Consider the following 24,519-nt stretch of genomic DNA (forward strand, 5'->3'; position numbering starts at 1 on the left):
CTGAAATGTAATACTATTGGTGTTGACACATTGAGAGTTTTGTAAGCTCTCATCTTTCCCTCAACTATTCTGTTTTCCTATTGTCTCTTCATAACAACTACACTTTGGGTATTGGTAAATAATGCAACTTGTTTTGATTTGCGATAATATAATATCTATTTTGAGCCCAAACATATGAAATGTGTGCCTTGTAGGACTGTGGTGGATTTGGAAACTATTTGAGGAACCTAGGACACCTTTGTTTATTGCACATTAGAATTCTTTCTCTACAGAAGAGAATGCTGTGAACTGTAAAAGGTTATACAGAATATATCTTTTTCATCATGTTTAAGTCCACGAGTAGCTCCACCTCTCATCAATACACCCACAAAGGCTATAACACTTATACACAGTAGCCAACTACACAAATGAAATTTGCTTGCATGAAGTAGTAGAAGAGGTATGTATTTTACCTGTGGCTGATCGATATTTGGCACATGAACACAAGTAACAGCATGGACACATCACTTGCTTTTAATCTACCACTCCTTTTCCAAATTAAGTACATTCTCATCAAAGTGCACAATCATGTAGACACCCCATACAAACATGTCACAAAGTCTCCAATTAAATTCACATGCTTCAAAGAATGTCATTGTTTATGCAACCAGTAACAGAGTGCATCCTGCTGCAAATGATGCACATCAACTTATTTTAAATATTTGTCAGTGTGAAAATAAAGCATGTCCTTGTGTTAAAAATTCTCAGTCTCTTTTATATATTTGTATTTCTGAATGTCATGGTGGAAAGTAATTCTCATATACAGTCATTATCAATTAAGGCTTGTTTAGTATTATCTCGCTTTTGCTTCTTACTCATACTTAAATGTTGTAACACACTTTGCATGTCTTTTTCTTTGCTAACTGCTTGGTTTAAATTTGTGAGTGTGAGCTAGAAGCAGGAACAGGATGAGAAGATAATGTGTTAAGACATCAGGGCATAACTTACATGGCTATAGAGGGAGTCATGGAGGGCAAAAGTTGTATGGTAAGATAGAGCTTGGAATATATCCAACATGTGATTGAGGATGACTGGTGCAGGTGTTACTCTGATATGAAGAGGTTGGGACAGGGGAGGGAGCCATTGTTGGCTGCATTAAACCAACCTGAAAACTGATGTCAAAAGAAAGACATAAGATGTGCACATAGTTGCAGTAAAAACTAGTTTAGCAAAAAATGTAGAGTAATATAAGAGAAATTTTTGAAAGATTGGTAGATAAAGAATGTTAGCTGTTGCTGTTAAGAACACAGAATTACGTATCATCATGATCAAGATCTTCAGCAGCCATTCAACATCCACAGATGAGTAAAGGCCTTATCTAGACTTCTCCATCCATTATGATCTTCAGCAGTACACAGCCATGTTGCTCCTGCATGTTTTCTAGTGGCATCTTCTCACCTTCCATTAAAATATCTACTTGGCCTTTTCTTATCTCTAAGAAACCAGGAGAAAACTTCCTTGGTCTATCTACCATCTATTCTCTTGTCCACATTCCATTTCAGCATGCAGTTCACCATTAACAACCGGGTGGCCCCTCTGTTTTTGCATTAATATTCTGTGCCTCACTGCCATTAATCAAAACTTATTGTTATAACATCAAGTTTAACATATATATATCAGAACGACACAACACATATAAGTCACAGAGTAAGTTGACAAGCAAGACATGTGTACACGTTAGCATTCGAATGAGCACTGAGTCCCAGTCTAGCGGCCGCTGCTCGGCTGACCGCTTAGGTGGTGCAGCTGCTGCATGGCTGGCAGACAGCGCTGCACGTAGAGGATGTGCGTAATTACGCGGCGGCGCTTTGAATGATTGGCGAGTCACAACACTTACGATACACTCTGACTGTAATTTTCCATTTCAGATAGACTGGAGGCTTTATTTTCAAAACTATTTAGCTAACCAAAATCACTACAGGATATTTTTACTCTTTTGTTTATTTATTCTTCTGTCCATCCAGTAGTAACAAAAACTTTTCAACTGGCTGTATGGCTTTGTTGCTAGTTTGTACAATTCAGTTGCTTTCAGATATTCTCCTTTAACTTCATGCATTAGCTGTTGAAGTTTATCTGTGTTAGTGCAATGTCATCATCAGAACTAAAATGGTTCAGATATCTTCCATTAACACTTATTTATCTTTCATTATCCTTTTTGAGAGCTGTAATTTCCTTTAATGTTCTGAGGATATTTTTAGTAAAATGAAATCACCAAGCATCAGTCATTTCTAAATTTCCCACTATCTTGATTAGGTCTAATGGAAGCTATCCAATGATACATCTTTTTTTCAGTACACTAACATAGGTTGAATTAGTACCTTATTTCTTAAGTGTTATTATTACAGACTTCATTGAAAATAGCTCCAAAGGTTTCCTCAAAATCTAAGAAGCCAAGGCAAATTAGTAATTTTTACTCATTGTTTCATGCCATAATTTTGTCATTACTTGAAAATGATGCATTGTGCCTCATTAGGCTCTAAAGCCTGCTTGTTCTTTTCTATGATTTAATTTTCCTCTGCAGTGTTTAATAGTTTTGGTGGGTTTCTTATAACTGCAGAAGTGTCTAAGATTGGTCTACAGTTTCTTACATCTTCTCTGCCTTCTTTCTGGTTTTGGGAACTTCCTCCATGTACAGCCTGTAAATAATGTTGCTAGTTCTTCTTGCATTACTTTTCTTCCATCTTTAATCATTTGTGCCAAAACACTACCCTTTCCAGACATCTTTACTTTGTTTGTTTCTTCAGTGGATTTGCACATCTCATCTGTCATTAGTTCCAGAATATCATATTTTCCTTATAATCTATCAATGTTTGTGATTCTTTGGACAACACAAAATTTAAATAATTTTTTGAGGCTTATACAGTTGTTTCTTTTTTGTTATATAAAGAGTTACGTACACTGTTAAAAGAAGGTAAAATTAAAGTTACACAGTTTCAGGAAGTTCATTTGATTACTCTAGAGGAATGGATAACTAAAAATTTTCATTAATTCGATCTATTGGAAAATTACTTATTTCCTGGTTGGGTCAGTATATCTTATTCTTTCTTTTTCTTTTTCTTTTCTTTTTTTAGGCAACATTTTGTTGCTTCCAGTTCCTTTTATAGATAAGAAAAGACACTATCCAAAAATAAGTAAGCAGATAAAGAGAGTGGTTTAATGTGTTACTATCTTCCTGGATATTAATTACCAAAATATGCACTGCCTGGCAAAAAAAGTGAAGCACTCAGAAGAAATGGTCAACAGTAATTGTAACTTTGTATACTTACACAATGTCATCAGGTGTGTAAATGATTAGAGTTGTAATACTCCACGACAGATAGAATGGCCACCAGAAATGCATTAGTGTTGTTTGTGTTTAGTATTGTTATCAGGCTTTGTCGGGTATATAAGAGTGAAAACAATATCATATATTGAATGATCAGTGTAAAGGACACAGAGTGTTGTTCTCTATTTGCTCGACTGGTTGAACTGTGTAATATCCAGATTTGTTATGCACTCGGATGTGACAGTGGCTCGATGTTGGATTGCATGGAAATGTGAAGGCAGGCATACTCATTCTCAAGTTTCTGGTTGACCACCTCTGACCACTAGAAGGGAAGATCAACATATTGTGCACCAAGCATGTCATAGCTCCCTTCATGTCTGTGCCTTCCATTTGAGAACAAATAATGGACTTCCTGCAATATTCTGTGTCACCTTTCAGCAGTGGTCAGAGACTAATAGCAGCCAGACCAGGGAATTACTGTCCCATGTGTAGGCTGCTGTTAACACCATAACACAAATGGCTAAACTTGGAGTGGAGCTGTGACCAGGAAGCACGGACTGCTGATGAATGAAATTGTGTTGTGTTCAGCAGTGAATCATAGTTCTGCACTACCCCAAATGACAATCTTTGGTGACTACTGCAGTGACCTGCAGAGAGGTCCCATTCTTCCAATGTTTTGGAGAGGCACAGCAATGCAACTACTTGCATCATGTTGTAGGGAACCATTGGGTATGGCTTCAGGTCGTGGTTTGGTAGTGTGATTGAGGGAACTCTGAGGGCACAATGGTATGTAACAGGCATCCTTATGTGTTACCTCTCATGCAATGGTATCATGATGCTATTTTTCAACAGGACAGTGCTGGTCAACATATGGTGTACCTAGCACAACTTGTCTCAGGAGAAGATTCAATGGTCTCATGACTTTCATCCCAATTGAATCAATGCATGCTTTCAGGCAAAGAGGTTGCAGCATCATATTGACTGCCAAGGTCTTTGTAAATCTGATTCAGTATTGTAATCAGTGAAATAACATCACATACCCTTTCAACCTGTGTAGATTCATTTCATTTCCTTCTCCCTCCTGCATGCTTCACTTTTTAGTCAGCCAGTGTACTAAATGGATGACATTATCAGTTTCTGGTCATGATTCCTTGAACTCCCATTTGAAGTTCATTAGTGTCATGATGACTTTTGCAGCTATGTGAACTGCATGTCTGTTTCATATTTTGTATACTTCAGTAATCTATAGGCTTTTGTATTCTGAAAATAACAAGTATGCTCTGACATAGGCATATCACAGAACCTATGACTTGTTGATATCTTATTTAATAAAAGTATTCTCTTTTATCCATTTTTAACCCTTTTTTTCTTTCTAGAAAGTTCCATCAGTTCAAAAACCTAATAATGAAATGGCCGAACTACACTCTTTTAAACTACTAATGATTTTCATTTTAGAGGGAGATAGAACTTTGTGAAAAATTTGAATTTGTTTGAATATATCGTAATAGCTGCACTATTACAACCCAACAGTTTCTGCTACCAGTAGGAAAAATAGTTGTTCAATCTTAACCTGTTGCTGCTGCAAATAGTCTTTGTGACAGAGTTTATGATTTTAGTTGTGATATGTTTATGACCACTTCTTCATTTGCAAGAGTGTACTTTATGTGTAGTTAACAACATTGTCAAGTTTCACTACAGCATCAGATATTTGGTCTATCAAATAGTGTGTTAATGGAGTGAAACAACTAATACAAACTGCTTCTGTATAATATATTAACCATTTACTGGCAATGATAATGGTAATTTTGACTATGCAATACAATTATAGCTTACTAGGTTTTCTTTGTTTACAAATAAAACAGCTCTAAATATCTTACCATAACATTATGTTCTTGCTTTCAAGGAATGTGTGCTTTTCTAGTTAACCTTGTGTTTAATGCATATGGATATTTACACAGGAAAAATAATTTTTTGTGTATGTCTGGACACTAATTTCACTGCAAACATTGTAATAAATGAGGATGTTAAATGGTTTCTGCATTGTAAATAAATACACTCACCAGTTACTTTCAGACTATGAGAAACATTGAAAAGGGTGACTAGATTTTTTATTATTTTTTAAAGGACTTAAACAAAAGAAGGGGAAGGGAAAAAGACACAAGGACATGAATGTACAAAGAAATACATAGTCACCTTTCAGTAGAAATATTGTGAATGAACATGAAAGTATATGTTTTGGCAGAAGATTGTTTCACATAACAATAAAGATGCTTTGAGGGAAAGAATAGAGCTAAATGATGATGAGTAAAGAGTGAAAAGGAATAAACATGTAACAGAACGATGATGGGAATTTAATGTGTGCCTGAAAGCAACATTCTTTAGTGACCATGTCTTAATTATCATTGTAGTTAAGAGTCTGTTATCAAATTGTAATGTATGAACATCACGTAAATTCTGAGTCTTGAAATTTGCAATGAGCTTCAGTACTATGTATGCTTCTTAGCTGTCTGCTTTTACATATTTTATGAAAGAGAGAAATATGTGTTAGATCTCTCATCTTGGTAGTTAAATCTTGTAGAAGCTATGTGAAAAATTATTGAGTGACAGGGCAAAAGGCTTGCCTGAACTTCCCTATACCGTGTAGTAGGACATGACTACATTATGAGAAGCAAAGTTTCCTTCAGAATGGTTCAGATGTTTTAGTGACACTTCATAACTTGATCTTATTTAGTCTGTTCTCTCTGCTAGTATTACTCATGTTACTTATTTATCCATTATTCTGTCACACCTGCACACTCTAGTATTAATCCTGCATTTTTATTGGGCCTACCAATTAATTCTTGTACTCTTAATCCTTTGTTCTTCTTTCATGGGTCCCTTTAATTCAATTTCACTTTCTGTTTACTGAGCTGATTTGGCCTATATGACCCCCATTTGTTGTTCTATGATGGTGATATAGAACTTTATATGGAACAGTAAAAGAATCATTCATCACAAGCTGGTTGTTATACAGAATTGGTAACCATTACATAAAAACCTGAACAAGTTCTTACCTCATTCATCACAAGCTGGTTGTTGTACAGAATTGGTAACCATTACATAAAAACCTGAACAAGTTCTTACCTCATTTTCAACAACTACCTGTACTTGGACAAGGCAGAGGTCTCCTCTGAAGACACACAACAACATCATCATCATCTGTGGCACAAGCTATTTTTATGAGAAGAATCAACATTAATACCTTATAATTGAACATCTTTTAGTCCATTGTGGAAGGGAGTCATCAGTTGAGTCATTAGTTTTGTCAGTAGTTCCATGGTCAAGTTCTTGTATGTTGTTAAGGCATGCTGCTGCCTATATGGTCACTCATGGGTGCAGGCAAGAATGTCATGACTAGAGTTTAGCAATTAAGAGAGTTAACTTTGCGGTCATAAGCAGAATCGAAGAAATTATTCTGAAATGAGTTTCTGTTTAACCCACAGTGTAACCATTGCCAGAAAGAAACATTAGTATGGAGGATGACCATAGAAAACAGAAAATATCATGCTTAAAAAATATAAAATGAAGTCACATGCAAAGAAGAAATATTCTTTTAATACTGAAAATATTCTGAAACTTAATTGTTAATAAAATGTTTAATTTTCTGCCATTTTAAGAACATGTGACACAAGTGTTGTAATTAATTGAGTACTGTGAAAATGACAACTATAAAAAATGTTATTTTCTTTTATTTTGTAAAATATAAGTTTTTGTCTTATTGTGCACACAATATGCAAGAAAGAACAATTTAATTAATTGTACTTTAGAAATGAATTTATTACTGGAAATTTCAGTATAATAGGCAAGTTATGTTTGTGAACTTCTTATGAAAATTTCCACAACTGGTGGTAAGCAAATCTGCAAGCTGAATGTAGGAAACTGCCTGGGTTTTGTAAAAATGTTTCAATTCTTGATAATAGTATTCAACAGGTATATAACACACAACACTTCTGGCACATAATTTCAATCTGTTATTATCAATTACAGTAAAATGTTGAGCATATTTCTAAAATGACCAGTTGTGAGTTTGCTAGCACAGTTTGAAAAATAATTTAATAAGAAATAGATAAATAACAGTATATAGGATTTCTGTAAAATTTCTACTAAAAATACCCATATGACAATAAAAATATTTAGCTAGAAGGTGGTTTGAGCTCTCTGTCTTCTTATTAACTACAAACTACATTACATACATATAAAATGACAGTGCCTGTCAAATGCAGGTATCATAAACAAGCCAACAGTAGTAGCTCTAAAATGATGTTCATGATCGTTGAGCTGTTTTATCTATCAGTTCCTTATATGAAAAGCTAACAAGTATATAAATTAAGTTATACAAAACTGCTGGGTGTTACAAAACAGAGAACAAACTAAACAGAATTCTGGTTCAAAAGAACCACAAGAAAATGAATTCAGAAAATAAATGGGTACTGTGAAGCGGAGTTGTTTACAATTCGTACCTACAGTCATACTTTGCAAGCTGGTGTTCATTGCTTGTGGAAATGGGGTTCATACATGGTACTATATTTATGATTACTGTTCCACGTTTCATTGAGAAATGGAGTATGGGGATACTGACTGCATATCTTTGATCTCTCTTATCTCTTGCCTAAAATATTTTAAAATTGGAAAAAATCATCTGAGTCTATCTTGAAAGTGTGCCAAAAGAAGGTATACAAACTTCTACTTATCAGATGGTAGCAGACCAATAAACGTGTGGATGCTGACAGAGAAATAGTTTTAAAAATCTTGTATTCCTTTGTCTGATAAAAGTTTTCATGTCTGTCAGTCAGTGACTGGTCACAAATTTAACTGCATGCCTTTGAAGAGAGTTTGATGCTAGCAGAGAAGTTAGTAAAGTATGGTATAAGAGAAGCAAATAATACATGACAGAATCACAGATATTAATTTTCGAGAAAAGGGTGGAAGCAGTAAAAAGAAACATTTACTTATGGATGTCTTTTAGAAACTGAAATTATGATTACTTCATTTATTTGCCACTTATGTCTCCCTCCCACATTTCAAACAGTTAAACTTTCAGGTCTTGTAGTATGATAGTTGCTTTCATAATTTTTAATCTCAGCTCCATTAAAATCTCTGCATTTGATCATGACAACTTTTAATCTGTCTGTAATGTAGTCTGCAGCCATAACTTTTCAATTTCTTTTTAATTTTCATGCCTCTTGATGAACTATGTTGTTAGTGAGTGCATACTTTTTGTGAAGGTCATGCAAGTTTGTGAAAATCAGAGTAGCTAATGTGCAAGAATACTAGATACTGTGCACATTAAGCAGGCAGCTGATACAGGAGAATCAGTTGTAATCTTACACTGACACTAAATGTTTATGGTCTTGTGCCATAAATCACCCACTGATGTAAGATCTGAGATCAAATTATAAATCACAGAGCAGGAATCTCCAAAATGTTTTAAATAATATGTTATTATAGTTGTCAGTCACATCTTTCAACATATTTTGGATTCATGAGTGTAAGTGTATAAATAGTAATTTCCTTATGGGAAATGTGGAACATCATTCTATTTACTGAACTCCTGATGTTGTTAACAAATCAACTTAATATGTGGATTTTGCAGTATGATCCAGTCATAGTTACAGAATCTAAAATTGGCCAGTACAGAACATTGGTAAATGGAAATGGAATAGTGCCAGTGCAAGAAAATAATACAGAATTGGATCAGGACAGACTAATGGGAAAGGTATGGCTTTATAAGAAGCAGCATCAAGTTCTACAACTCCATGTGACTTACAAAGTAGTGGAACTCTGTTACAAGGCTACTGTTATCAAATAAACATGATAAATTGTATGTGAAAATTATAAATAGTGTGAAAAACAGTATCAAATACTAGGAAAGAGCAGAGCAAACAGTGTAGTTAATAGACTGTAATAGAATAAGTTACTCAAAGATAACAGTCAGGAAAAGACTGCACCAAAATTGAGTAACTTTTGAGATAGCTTTATTGAGCCCTTCAAATTATAAAAACTACAGTCGGATCTGAGAAGAGAAAACTAAAAGTTGTGTAAGTCGGAGACAATTCCAGAAAATAGTGAATGTTATTGTTCCACTTTAAGTTATTTTTTGGGATTAAATTTGTTCACAAAAATTCTAGTGTCATAATAAAACCTAACCACTGGTAGATATTGTGGTCTGATGACACCAATATGAACCAGTTGTGTGGTAGTATTAAAATCTGCATATTGCCTGTCAACTAAAGCACATGTACAGAGCCCCACTCCTTGAATGTATGCCACTATGGTGTCAATCATGGTTGTGGTTTGGTCATTACCGCACGGGGAGTAGCATTGTTGGTGGTGAGGCTAGTGACAGTCGTCTGATTGGTGCGGGAGCTGGTGGTGGTTTTCGTCCCAGTAGCAACACCCAGCCCTAGGCTTTCAGTACCAGCCACAACACGGTATACCGTGCCTGCTGCACGCGCTGCACGGTCGGCGGTCCTCTACATCAGTTAGCAACACAGTCTGGTGAGCCTCATCAAACAGAGATATAATATGTATAAAAACAGTGAATTTTCTGATCTCTATCAGTTGTCTGTTTATTGATTTTTCTTGCAACTGCTTAAGTTTCTGGTCTTTCTCTCTGTGTAACTAATTTATACTTAATATTTTCCTACGTCTTAGTAATTGTTAAGCAACTTCTAATTTTTTTAAGGATATTCCTCTTTCATGTTTTCCAGCTAGCTGAGAATGTGAAATAAATTAAATGTTAATTACCCAAAATTATAATGTCATGTGAAGAGATAAATTTGTTATATGTTTTCAACTTACATATTCCAATCCAGTTTATTAATTATATTTTTCATTCACCTCTTATTTGACAAATATATAGTGCAGTGTCACATTGTAATCGTCAAAGTAGGTTTATAACACATAAATCTTATTCCTAAAGTTCTTAATTTAATCATTTTATCACCCTATCTATGTTCAGTCTCTAGTGGTGGAGACTGTCATTTGTGTAGCTGCATGCATCTGTTTAAAAACCTGTACATTCTTCATCTGCATAACACAAAAAAATTGATGACCTGGCATACAACTGCACATGTTAAAATTCTTTTAAAGTTTCGACAGAAGCGTTTTAAGCATGAAGTTGAACTTCAATTAAATTTTCTAATCTAATAAAAAATAAGAAATAAATTACGCTGTTAGAAGAGGAAAATACTATTTTATTCCAAGTCCAGATTGCAAAAACATCCTCAAGAGATCTGCATAAAATGTGGCTTTATTTCCATCTCTCATTTTATTTACAAACTTAATTTCTCTGACTGTGAAGCCTTTTGATTTTTGACTTATATTGTTTATGAAAATAAAAAAATGTCATTTTCCTTTTCCTTTTAGTAGTGTTGTCAATTTACTGCTTCTTCATTTCTCTGTCTCATATCATTCCTTCATATGCCACTATCTGTTTCTACTCTGCAATGCATTACAATGGTGTGAATGTATAAAGGGAGCTAAGTGATGCATTCTGCACAAAAGGGATAGAAAATACTTTGTGGCATCACCAGCGTGTTCTCTGTCTCCATTCCATGTCACATGCCCTAGCTGTTCCCTACCCTGGTAACTGGCAATGCTCAAGTGGGTGACATGCCAGACCACCTGTTCTGCTTCTTACTCTCCATAAAATTATTATATGCTCAGAAAACACACATTGTCACTTATTAAGATAAAATTTGCCATGTTTGGTCTATGCCACCCATGACACTAATTAAGCTAATTACTCTCACCATCCCTAAAATAACACAAATACGAACACTAGATGTACTACATGAACCCCAAAGCACACGCTACTGACTTTGGCAACCGAATGATGACATTGGCTGGAGCTTCATGTACACTACTCCTTGCCACTGGGAATTCCCCCTCCCCCAACATGCTCCACTCACTTTCTTATGTGCACACCACTACAGCAGTGATTTAATTTCTTTTTCCCTCAGTTGGGTTATCCCCCCCCCCACCTCCCCACCCCGCCCCCACAACCCCATCCCCAAAACACACACACACACATATTTTTTGACACTGTTGACTTCTAACTTTTTTTCCAAAGTGCGTTCAAGTGGTTCTTTTTACCTTGCAAACCAAAGACCACAATTTTCTTTTTCCTCCTCTTTATATATCTACTGTCAATTTCTGCTGTTGAAAAAGCTACAAATATTGAAGATAGAAAGGCTATATTCCTCCTGTTTGGTAACTCAGCTGATAATGTTTTGTGAGGGTCAGTGAATCCTTCTGTCAGACATTATTATGAAATCATGCTATTTAATGTTAAGTGGAAGACTGAATACAACACTCATTCATGGTGATAATTGTCAGATATTTGATACAGGGGCAAATGCCTGTCACCTGAATTCTGTTCACAGCCTGTATGCTTTTCCTATGTTCTGGTTTGCTTAGCTCTGCAGTAATGCAGCCCTGTAAAATCCCTGTGATTGGTCTGTTTTATATTATCTTCATTTATTTACAATTACATTTCACACTGCTCCAAGACTAGCTGTACAATATCTCTGTGATGCATCACTCACTGACCTTCCTAGCTCTTTTAATCCATACATATCTCATGTTTAGAGAATGTCAGTATAAACAACAAATATTTTTGAAGACAATGATACTAATATCCATCAAGAATACATTTTTATAATGGCTCTTTTAATTTGTTAGTGGATTACTCTAAATGTCTTAATAAACCTTAGAGTGTATTTATTTCATTAATAGCTGAACATAAATTTTTGATTCTATAACTGATTTTAATGTATCATTTAACTTCCACTGGGTATACTGTAAAATACTTCAGCCTTCATATATTCTCCAGCTTTTCAGGTCTTTTGGCCAGCTTTGTAGCTCCAACAGTAATCATCATGTGTTAACCCTGCTACCAGAGGCTGACTGATTAATCTGTAATTTGTGTATTCAGACAGAAATTACTGCATTATTTCAAACATTCAGACATAGCAAGGTATATGTAACAATGGTGTGTGTGTGTGTGTGTGTGTGTGTGTGAGAGAGAGAGAGAGAAAGAGAGAGAGAGAGAGAGAGAGAGAGAGAGGGAGGGAGAGAGGGAGGGAGGGAGGGAGGGAGGGAGAGAGAGAGAGAGAGAGAGAGAGAGAGAGAGAGAGAGAGAGAGAGAGTGGGAGAGAGGGAGAGGGGATTAACCATATAACAAAATGGTCATTTACAGTATTTCTGTTTGCAGGAGTTAGAATGATGGTGGAAGATTGTTGCTAAGTAGCTTTGCAAGGTCAGATTTTTTGAAAGATGCCAAAAATGTCTCACAGACACTCACCTCAATTAGTACCAAGACTGAGACTTACCCGAATGATATCAAAAAGGAAGTTTCCAGATCCGCCACCTGAGCCTCCAGTGCCAGCAGAAGCTCCAAACCCAAAGTTGATCAACCGTTTGTTGCGGTCAGCCTCCTCAGAATCTGCATCGGCTGCAGGTGCAGGTGCAGCATTGTCACTGGGTGCACTGTTGCCTCCACTTGCTGCCAGTTCTTGGTCCTCACCATACTGGACACGAACTTCACTCTGCTGGGATTCTGCCCCAGACAGCTGATTCTCTTCAGGATTTAATTCCGTCTGTAGAGGCACCAGGTACACAGACACTAAGTGCCTATTGTATATTTGATTCAGTCATGATATATGACGCAGCACATAGCACAGATGCCTGTTTCATCTAGCTGTGTGTACTAAACCGTAAATGACTACAAAAGCATAAGACTGTTGTATATATCTAGAGAAGAGTGTGTGGAATGACAAGCTGTGCATTGCTCCCGACTAATGTTGCATTCTAAACTTTTCTTGTTTGTGTGCAAAAATTCCATTCTGTCTGTATAAAATTGTGTTCAGTTTGCATGTGTGCTGAAGAGAGTAAGAATCATTTGCAGATATATCACTAGGACTAGGATGATTTTATAGACATTTTATACATGAAGTGAAATGTTGGACTGTTTGAAATAATAATTTATGTACTTGAGAAAAAAGCATTTAAAGTCATTATATGTGGCAAGACGTACTCTGTCAGGTTATTCCTCACAGGTAATTTGAGGACAAGGAGGAGGAGGACAGGTTAGATGTCCTGTGTGTCATTCTCACATGAAACTTTGTAATGAAGCATTTAAGTTGACTAAAAATCATGTTTCACAAAAAGAAACTAAATTTATATAATAAGTAACAAATTTCTGATGCTGCAGGCATATTTGTCATCAACTGTTTCTAACTCACATTCAGTAACTGAAAAGGTACATAAAAACTAGCAAAATTCAAAACTATACTAAAAATCAAAAATTTATTTCACAATAATATGTCATCAAATACAATTAACATTCTAAAACAGAGTAACAAACCATAATAAAATCTGACACATTTTATACAATATCACACATTATAGGATTTATAGATGACTTTCTCTTGACAACTGCTGAATAAATGTGGTGTTTATTGAATGGCTTGTTTTCTAGCTTTGTCTGTGACATCAGCTGAACCAGCACAAACAATCAAGATGACAGTTAGTCCAGTAATATGATGATAAGTTTCCCAAACATGTCATGAAATGTTCTGCAGTTCTTTCAATGAGATGTCTTATCAAGCAAAACAAAGCAGCCAGAGACAACTGTTAATAAAGTGACTGATGACATACAAACCTTGTCAACATCAAGCAAGCAGTTAGAAGACACACAATCCCATATCTGTCAATCATATGGGAGGAAACATACAAGCTGTTACTGCCATCATTAGATGCCTGTTAGATGAATTCAGATATTGAATCTGTCAGTCATATGAGGAGAAATATGTTCACTGCCGAAAGGAAGCAAACAAATAACAGAGCTCTCATTTCAGTTTTGTGTATTGTATGGTTTTTGTTTGAAGTGAAGTTGGTGTAACTGCAGTGTGCATTAGTATACGTAATACATGATAAACCATTTCCTTAATTTATTTCTGTTGAGAGAATGATTATTACTTATATGTTTAATCTTGCAAGTCAACGTTACAATACATAAAATGGAGGTTATTTTACTTTTGTTATTATTACAGTATATGTTTAGAGCTGTGTAACAAAAGATAGAAGAAATGAGTGAGTTAAATACTGAAAAGTTAGTCCATTGCTACAGTACACCACTGACAATTTCACAAAAGAAAGGAGGTTATTTCTGGAGATCTAAAGAATAACAAAAATGTTTTCAAGTTGTACACATAATACGTTCAAAGTATTGTACTCAGATAGTCCACACCAACACCGTGAGATTAAAAATGGTGCAGAGCTTCAACAGTTGTTAGCCATTAAAAACGAGCAAGAAAGCAATTTCCAAAATGTTAAAAATTGTAAGGATGCATTCAGATTGTGAGAACAGACCAACACCAGGATGTCACAGAACAATAGCCATAAGCCTGTATTCAAACAATTTGTACATATTTCAAATAATTTACAATACATTTCCTAAGTATTTGAGTTTATTTGAAACTTATAATCTTAATGAGGTTTGTATTTCTATAAACAAAGGCCATATGTATGCATAAAGGAATAACACCCAAATACAACTGCTATGTACATCCACTGCTGTCATTTACATTTCTCATATAAATAAATTAGTACCATACAAAAATTTTGTTAGTCTGTTAAGATATATTTGGGGCTATAATCAATAAATATAGTGTATGAAGTACTCAGAAAGTTTAGCACTGGGAAGATGACAGGCATTTTCTCAACATTGTTCTTATAATAAGCAATGATATTATACATATTTTACTTCTTTGCAGATGTTTTGCCCTCTCATCATCCATCCCAGTACTAAACTGAAAGTTACTAGTGTGCCAGGGCATGCATGTAAGTGAGGTATGAACAGTATTATTTGAGAGTTTACAAAAAAATGTATGTTGACGTAGATACAAAGTTCGATTACAAGTGAATCTGCCACTGTTCTTTCAAAGTCTATGGGAATGTACACAGTAGAAAGAGACATAATATAGCTTCAGTAAATTAAATTCAATATCTACGTGAACATACACTGCTAACAACTGTGCAGGAGAGAGGAGACTGACCAGACACTCCACAGATATGGCCCTTTTAATTGTGAAAAAATTGCTTGCAAATTTGTGCATATTGTTCAAGCAGTGAGCAAAATACTTTTTTCATCAGGATCAAAATAAACTTACTGCCAGACAAGTCAACACACACTTGTGTGCTTCTAAGTGATTGTTAAGTTGGTGCAACTAAGGAAAAATGTGTAACAAACACATTAGTGTCAAGAAAGTATACAAATATACAAGTGTGTACTCCTTTGATGTAGATCAGTAGTAGATATGATCAAAAAACTGTATTGTATCTAGACTCAATCTGCAATTTGCAACAATATGTACACTTTGGGAGTAGCACTCAGTGTATCTTTGCGCAAATTATGTTGTACGCATTAAAACAATTGATTTTTTGTCCAGCAGGTTGCTTGAATATCTTTATGCTTATATGGTACTTTATAAGCATATTACAGACCTTTTATTTATGACTGATGACTGTATTCGCTTTTGAAGTACCACAAGTGATTTAAAAAATAATCTTACCATATTTCTGATAAATGAGCACTTCCCCTATATTACATTGACACAACATATGGTTGTTTTGTGGTCATCTGTATGTTGTGCAGCAGCTTCTCAGATACTGAATGAAGCTTTCAGCAAATTCCAATTTATTTTTATTTTTATTTTTATTTTTTTTGCCTTTGCAGAAATTTTAAGGAAAGTAATAAATTATTTCAATAAATGTGCCACTGTCAACAAATCTGGTCAATTCTGTGCTCTCCTGTAACAGCTGTGTCCTATAAGACCCTTGTTAGGAAAGAGGTGTGTTTGTGTGTGTGTGTGTGTGTGTGTGTGTGTGTGTGTGTGTGTGTGTATTTGTGTATTTGTGTGTAGTCAAATTATGAAAATCTTTATTTGTTTGTCGGTGGTGTGTATCTTTTTGCTGGCTGTATGTATACACTGGTAGTCTATGCCGGGGGGGAGGTGAGCTCTTCGACGTCAGATGACTCGGTGCCTGGTTGTTCAGTGTCCTCGCCCTCTTCCTCCTCGAAGGGCGGGTATGTTGGCAATGTAATGCTGATGCGCCTGCCGCCCCCATCGCCTGAGGAGCCTCCGCCACTGCGGTTGCCGCCTCCCAGCAGACCACCTCTCAGCACCAGCCGACCGATTACTCGGAATAAGTACTGAGTGATCATTTGGATTTTCCTATCGATTATCTAGAAGCAAAGACGAGCTATTGGTATTCTATTCATCAATTGCACATGTTCCGATATTCCCTTGTCCCTCGCTGTCCAGTGTCCTTTGTTGAGGACCTGATTGTGGATGTCTAGCAGACAGTTTGTCTTTACTACTGTCTGTAATATCAGTCAAAACTGATGGCCCTACTGCCCTATAACACAGGATGAAATGTCTCACAAAAAAGGTGGTCATATGGGGCAGCTGGATATCAGCATAATTTCTCACATCAAATGACAGCGAATATAAATCATTTTGCAGATATTTAAATCCTACCTCATAGTTCTGCTAAAAGAATAAGTGGGATGGGGTTCTAGCCTAAGGGAAAAACTGATGCAACTTTTTATGATCACTAGAGCAGTCCTGTAGAGATGCAGGGAAGCTACCTTACGTTCACTCATTCTTGTCCAAATAACTCCAGTTTGAAGTTGTGTCAATACAGAATGGCTGGCTAATTTCAGTCTGACCGAGTGAGGTGGCGCAATGGTTAGACACTGGACTCGCATTCGGGAGGACGATGGTTCAATCCCGTGTCTGGCCATCCTGATTTAGGTTTTCCGTGATTTCCCTAAATCACTCCAGGCAAATGCCGGGATGGTTCCTCTGAAAGGGCACGGCCGACTTCCTTCCCCATCCTTCCCTAATCCGATGAGACCGATGACCACGCTGTCTGGTCTCCTTCCCCAAACAACCTACCAACCATTTCAGTCTAATAGAAGATATTTCAGAAACATTTTAAAAATCTGAAAATTTTTGCGGTGCAACTGATGTGGTTGGTTGGGCAACGGCATCTGATAGATCATTTGCTGTGAAACATTTTATTTTGTTTGAAACTGTAGGACAGTTTAATCAAAAATTATTCACTAATGGGTCGAATCATAACAGATGTAGGATGTTGCTGTTGAGAAAAAATGATTTATAAGAGATTAATCTTACTACATGTGTATGTACATGCCATTGCCTTATTCTCTAAGCTGCTGAGAACGCATGACAGAATATAACATATGTACTGCAAGGAAGTATTTCAACTAAATAGGTTTACCGCTTGCATTTTTCTTTCCCATTGGCAACGTATTGAAAGTGAAACACAGATATGTCCATTATTCTAGGAAATGGAAGGAGATAGGGTGAAGACAGTTTATTGTTATTTAGAGGCATATCGTGCTCAGCAACTGCAAGTGCCCTGTTTCTGCATCTTGTAAATCTCCAGATATACGTCCCTGAAATATTGCCCGAGATGCACAGCACCACTTTTGACTGCAATGCAACTGCAATTTGAATGGCCTGGAAAATAAAAATGCCATGACCTGGGACTAGAAATATCGTCAGATCGTTCCTCTGTCCTTCACATTGTGCACAGCTTGACAATCTATGCCATAAATCAGCGATTCCCAAACTTCTTTGATCACAGAACCTCAAAAATGACATCCACGGCTTTACTGAATCCAGAACTCATGTTGCACTTCATCAATTTTCAGAGCCAGCCCCTTGATTGATTCTTGCTTATTTTGAATTGCACATAGAAACATGGAATAGTGACTTTCCAGCATCGTATAAATCGATTTTTGCTTTATTTGTTTATATAATTGACACGCAATTTTTTCCATGATTGACCAAAGGTGCTTTAAAAGGTTGAGGTTTTGTGGGAAGCAGTTTGGGAACCGCTGTCATTAAAAACCGTTACGCCTTCGTTCGCATTGCTGCGGCGAGGAGCCGGCCGCCCCCTCTTCACGCAGCATATAGCGACAGCGCGGGATCGTTGGCTGCATCAAAGTAGCTCGTGACGTCTTCCTGCTCAGCAGCCGAGGTCGCTTCTGGCGCCGGCTGCCCGCCGCTACGGCCGCTGTCCAGAATCCTCTGGCTCAACGCGCGGAAAACGGCCTGAGTGACCGGTGGGATCTGATTATCGATTGTCTAGAATCAGAGAAGTGTCTTTGTTTGGTGTCTTGTCCAGTCTGGTCCAACCCACTGACTTTAGCTTCTCAAGAGTAGAATGGGAAGCCCCAGCCCACGGTGGTAATTATGTCTCATTAATTAAATAGACGGGTAGGAGAAGAGCAAAGACCACCAAATTACTCGGAAAAAAAAGTTCCCGTATTTTTCAGCAGAGATGATATCGACATTTCGATGCCTATAGTCCGATTAAAATTACTAGTTGGTTTCCTCCAATTGGAGCGCTCAACATCACGCCCGAACCCTTCGCCGTTGCCAAACTGCCACAACGATCGGTCAGTTCATCTTGTCAGGCTTTCTTTCTCGTTGTGTTTGGATTCCGAATTCTAGATCTGGCCCATTAATTTTGCATTTCATCACACATGATAACCCCACACACACACACACGCACACGCACACGCACCCGCGCGCGCGCGGCACTAACCAAACGCTACTAGAGCGTTGCACAATACACGCGATTCAGCGTCATGTACCCACGGAGTCGGTTTACATTAGAAAAGTTTCGCATGACATTATGCGAAGCCGAAGGTTTTAAAGGCTGCAATTAATCGTTGATACTGGACTATTAGAATCATAAATTAAACAAGTTAAGGCATCGTAGTGTAGTGATTAGCGCATTGGCCTATTTTGTAAAACTTCGTAGTTCGAAACTCGTATATCACAGTGAATATTTGAATACTTTTCATTTGTAACTCTAATAAAAGGACTTTCATTGTTATTTTTGTTCAGTTAATCGACTTAAATATAAAACTTCCTGGCAGATTAAAACTGTGTGCCCGATCGAGACTCGAACTCGGGACCTTTGCCTTTTGCGGGCAAGTGCTCTACCAACTGAGCTACCGAAGCACGATTCACGCCCGGTACTCACAGCTTTACTTCTACCAGTACCTTGTCTCCTACCTTCCAAACTTGCCCGCACTTGCCCGCGTAAGGCAAAGGTCCCGAGTTCGAGTCTCGGTCGGGCACACAGTTTTAATCTGCCAGGAAGTTTCATATCAGCGCACACTCCGCTGCAGAGTGAAAATCTCATTCTAGAGACTTAAATATATTTTTAAAATTTTTAAAACTTTGCCATGTCATTTTCACTATCGTACTGATTTTTTTTATTTGCCTTTATTTTTTTCCCTAAATTCTTTTTCTTTTATTTGGAATCTGCCAGTATCGTTTATAATCTACAGCTAAGTACCAATCAGGACTGCTCATTGGTTGGTAAAGCTGCTGTTCGTGTAGCCAGTGTGAGGGTAGCTTCAGGTAACCAATGAATGATAGTGAGAAATGCAGTTTGTTTTTTAGCGTTTAAACTGAAATTTTTGTCTTGAGTTTGCTTGTAGAGGTTAGCTTTAATCCCCCTGAAGAAAACGGTCGTGGTTTAATAGGTATGCCGCTGATCACTGACCGCCGTTTTCTCCGATACATTGTACATCACGAGGTTGTGGTAAGGTTAGGACGTGAGTTTAAATTCAGGGCTACAAAATGCCTCGTGTTCCGCAGTTCAGTGGAACAACAGGAAGGCCTTTTCAGGTTAAAAATTCCGTGACAGCCGTGTGACATGGGGCGTTGTCATGATGCAGCATATACTTGTCTGCAATGTCTGGTCTCACTCGATTCACCCTTTTCCTGAGTCTTTCAAGGACATCTTTGTAAAACATTTCACCGACAGTTTGTTCTGTAGGAACAAGTTCATTATGCACGATACCCCTACTGTCAAAAGAAAAAACGATGCTGTATTGTTTTGATCTTTGATTTGCTCATTCGTTTTTTTTCTTATATTTTCGGTCGACGAGGTGGCACACGTTCGACGCTCTCGTCCGTTCTTGAAATTAAATGTCAGCCTGAGCGAGGTTCATCTTCAACGTGTTTTCTGTCTTGCATAAATGATCTGTGCAAGAGAAAAATTATGCCCTTAATAAGAAATGTTCACCGAGTGAGGTGCCACAGTAGCTAGCACGCTGGCCTCGCATTCGGGAGGACGACGGTTCAATCCCGCGTCCGGCCATCCTGAGGTAGGTTTTCCGTGATTTCCCTAAATCCCTCCAGGCAAATGCCGGCATGGTTCTTCTGAAAGGGCACGGCCGACTTCCTCCCCCGTCCTTCCCTAATCCAATGAGACTGATGACCTCGCTCTCTGGTCTCCTCCTCCAAACAACCCAACCCAACCCCACCCAACCCAAGAAATGTTCCCCATAGACCTGTTTCAACTTTTCAAGGGTCACAGTCGCGGATTCCCAGAGTTTCACTCAAAACTTGATGGGATAACTTTGCACTAAACTCCGATGTTCCATTTTCGGAACACACAACGAAAACACAATTTCATTAGTGGCGCTCTAAAAAATCATGTGATGGCTGTACGAACCTGAAACTCGGGCAGAGCATCTGGATGGTACGAACTACCAGTCTACACTAGTATAACAACACAGCATTTCCAGATCGCTCGCAGTGTAGTCAGTCTCATCACTTTTCTCAAACACTTCGTATGCTGACCAACTTTTCATCGTTTGCACCTCACTGAAATCTGCGGTACTGCAAAATAGCACATGACAATTCAGTGATAAGTTTTTGGTCAGTTGTGCTTACAGTTTACACTGTAATCCTATATCATACGGACGTGGAATGTCTGTGACTACGCGCCAATAAAGTATACACACCTCTTGGATCTGTGAACATCTGTGTTGAACAATGTAGAATGGGAAATATTAGCCTGAAGACTTAATTTTCTGGCGAGTTAAAGTGAAGAAAAGAACTTTTATGTAGATAAAATCTCGCGATTCTATGGATACGTTGTCGCAACCGCCAGAGAGTCGGTACTTCAGTTATTCGTCTTGCTGTAGGATGTTCTGCCGTAGGTTGTCTGCCTCTCACCCCCCCCCCCCTTTCCCCCCTCCTGCCCTACCTTAACCATACCATACGGTGACACAACCCTCTAATGTATTCATGAACATTATGCGAATTTTAGTAGGGGCTCTTTTTTTTATTTGTAAGGTCTGACCGGTCGCGAAATGGAAACCGCAGTGAAAAATCAAAAAGTTTTATTTGCAACATTTAGCTACACCTTCCAGCTACTTCTCTACACAGTCACCGCTCCGTCAGACATTTGTCTTAGCATTGTACCAACATTCCCACACCCTCGTCATAGAAGGCAGATGCCCGTGCTTTTCGCCAATTCCCTACGCTGGTTTGCATCTCGTTGTCTGTGCCAAAATGCTGTTCTAATAGCCAGCGTTTCATGTCGGAAAAGAGATTAAAACCAGAGAGATCCAAGTCCGGGCTTTATGGTAAGTGATCGGGAGGTTCTGTTGTTTTAGGCAACTTTACATACTCACTGTGTGCTCAGAACTGAAAAATGCGACGTGATGCGATCGACGGGCATACCAGAGACTCCACGCAATACATTTCACTTTGGCTTTAATTTTGTGACCGACCAAATCTTGAAAAAAGAATAGCCCTCGTACAAAGAGGTAGTCACAATACTTTCCGATGGGAAGGCGGAGTTTACCACTGTTTCGCGTGCAACGTTTATGAAGATCTCTTTATGCCTCATTTATGAATTCTGTGGTTCAGAGGGCGACTCATCGGCATTAGATCTGCACCTCAGCTTCTCTGGCACTTCTACTATGAATGCAGGAAGGTTGGCATTAAACGTCTGGTCGACGACGGGGTTATTAGACACGGATCACAAACTATGTTATTTCCTAGCATTTGCCTTAAGACATTTAGGGAAATCAAGGAAAACATAAACCAGGATGACTGGAGGGGGATTTGAAGAGTCGCCATGCCGGATGTGTGTTCAATGTCTTAACCTCGCCGAGTGGTGCTTTCATGAAGGTTTGTTGTAAACTTTCATAAAGGACCTACGGTACATTTCTGCCTATATAACGCTGCAGCTAGTGTTGAAGGTGAACGATATAGCATTTGACGCTAGACATCCACAGACAGCATGGACTAACGAGAGACAGGGACAGACCAAGTATTTCTAGACGAGGCTTGCCGTTTGCAGCAGAGCTTCAACGAAGGTCAGACAGGTTTTCAAGAAAAAATTGACAAGAACCAATCATAACTTCCTACTGCTGTTGATCGTCTGAGACAGAGATAAGAATTACAAAGAGTACTGCCTACGTGAAATGGAAACATGTTTGTATCTAAAGTTGTAAGTAGCGGAGTGGACAGTTTCCACAGCCAGGAGATCAAAACAGAAGTTAATACATTTCAGTTACAACTAGGAAAGAAATGGAGTTCGGGTTTTTATTGTGGCAATCTATGCTAATAATGGCTAAGTTGTCGATGCAAGAAATAAATATTGGGAAACTGAGTCAGCGTCTGGTTAGTTCATGAGATTAATGTGTATCTAATAAACAAAATACTGTGCCGTAAGGGGAACTATTGGTGGTGAATAAGAAGGTGGGGAATCAGTGACTGAGGTACACTATTAATATGTTTAAATAAATTTGTTATAAAATGTTCAGGCAGCTACTAAACCGTTGGTTTTGCATTCTTTACAACCGAAACTGTTTGCGGTTTAACGTGTAAGCTAAAGAGGCTGACTTCGATGGACGCTGGAAGTACGAATGTATCTCCCGTTTGGATCTATTTCCATTCTTGTGGACGACTTTTTGTCTGATTGACTGTTCTGTCATGAGTACTAACATTAATTAATAGAATGTATGTTGAATCTTTTCTATGTTCAAAATTTACCAGGTTGTTGGAGAACAAGACCCGTGCATGCATGACCGAAGGAACACTGCGACGTACTTCTGAATAACACAGGCATTGCAATATCTGAACCATCCGCCAACACTGGACAGGCAGTTTTCAATTAAAATGTTCTCCTGTACAGGAATATAGGTAATGAATGTACGAGTGCATGTTGTAGACACATGGTTGACGACATATGGAAGTTTGGTTCTGGCGGTAAGTCGTGCTCGGATAGTGTAATGGTAAGGCGACCGCTGATACTGGGAAATCCGGGTTTGTGATTCGGTCCGACACAAACTTTCACTGTTATCATTCCATTATACAGCTGATGGTTGCCCATATTCGGAATTACGAACACATTTCATGTGTTTCATAACGGCTGTAGTCGCCGCAGTGCCTGTTCCTTCAGAGATGCATGCATATCCGAAGAAACATTGCTTAGTACTTCTGGAGAGGCACTGCACGTCTTGCAGTGGTCCGCACTTGAAATGGTGGCTATTCAGGCTTTTGACAGGTGGTCATGTCTATGTGACTGGACAGTGTATGTTTATTTCAACATTCTCGTGTTCAGATGTCACCCTTTCTTATAAGTCTTGATGGCAAATGTGGTGTCACTGCCAGACACCACACTTGCTAGGTGGTAGCCTCTGAAACGGCCGCGGTCCGTTAGTATACGTCGGACCCGCGTGTCGCCACTATCAGTGATTGCAGACCGAGCGCCGCCACACGGCAGGTCTAGTCTAGAGAGACTCCCTAGCACTCGCCCCAGTTGTACAGCCGACTTTGCTAGCGATGGTTCACTGACTACATTTGCAGAGACGACAGTTTAGTATAGCCTTCAGCTACGTCATTTGCTACGACCTAGCAAGGCGCCATATTCAGTTACTATTCTGAACAGATAATATTGTGAATCATGTACCGTCAAGAGCGACGTTCATCATTAATGGTTTAAAGTTAAGTATGAAACTAATTCCGTCCGTATCATGTTCCAGACTTCACGTCAGTATAGTTCTTCCCTCCTCACGTAGCCTGCGTGAGCTAAAACGCGTGCCTTTCGCCCTCCTCTAGTAACACGGTGTTGGCTCTTCTGCCAACACAACAATAAACATGCTGTGGAGAGTGCTGTGATAATAGCAGCGTTCACAGAACTGCAGGTATACTTTCCTGGTTCAAGCATTCCATCAAACGCGCTAAATCGTCTGATCTCAATCCCGTAACAAATATATGGGACTATTTGGAGCAGGGTAAAACTTCCCATCAATT

General features: G+C 38.1%; 1 protein-coding gene across 1 annotated transcript in view; it reads right to left on the bottom strand.

Moving 5' to 3' along the window:
* The window catches only part of LOC126174888 (putative lysozyme-like protein), a 159,140-nt gene that overhangs the window by 3,326 nt on the left and 131,295 nt on the right, over window positions 1–24,519 (bottom strand). The window contains exons 4-6 of the mRNA XM_049921311.1: window positions 16,377–16,595; window positions 12,679–12,945; window positions 9,649–9,816 (exon numbers count right to left, since the gene is read on the bottom strand). Coding sequence (XP_049777268.1) covers window positions 9,649–9,816; window positions 12,679–12,945; window positions 16,377–16,595 — 654 coding nt within the window. The remainder of the gene's footprint in view (window positions 1–9,648; window positions 9,817–12,678; window positions 12,946–16,376; window positions 16,596–24,519) is intronic.

This window comes from Schistocerca cancellata, chromosome 3 (genome assembly GCF_023864275.1).
Source record: "Schistocerca cancellata isolate TAMUIC-IGC-003103 chromosome 3, iqSchCanc2.1, whole genome shotgun sequence".
Taxonomy (NCBI): domain Eukaryota; kingdom Metazoa; phylum Arthropoda; class Insecta; order Orthoptera; family Acrididae; genus Schistocerca; species Schistocerca cancellata.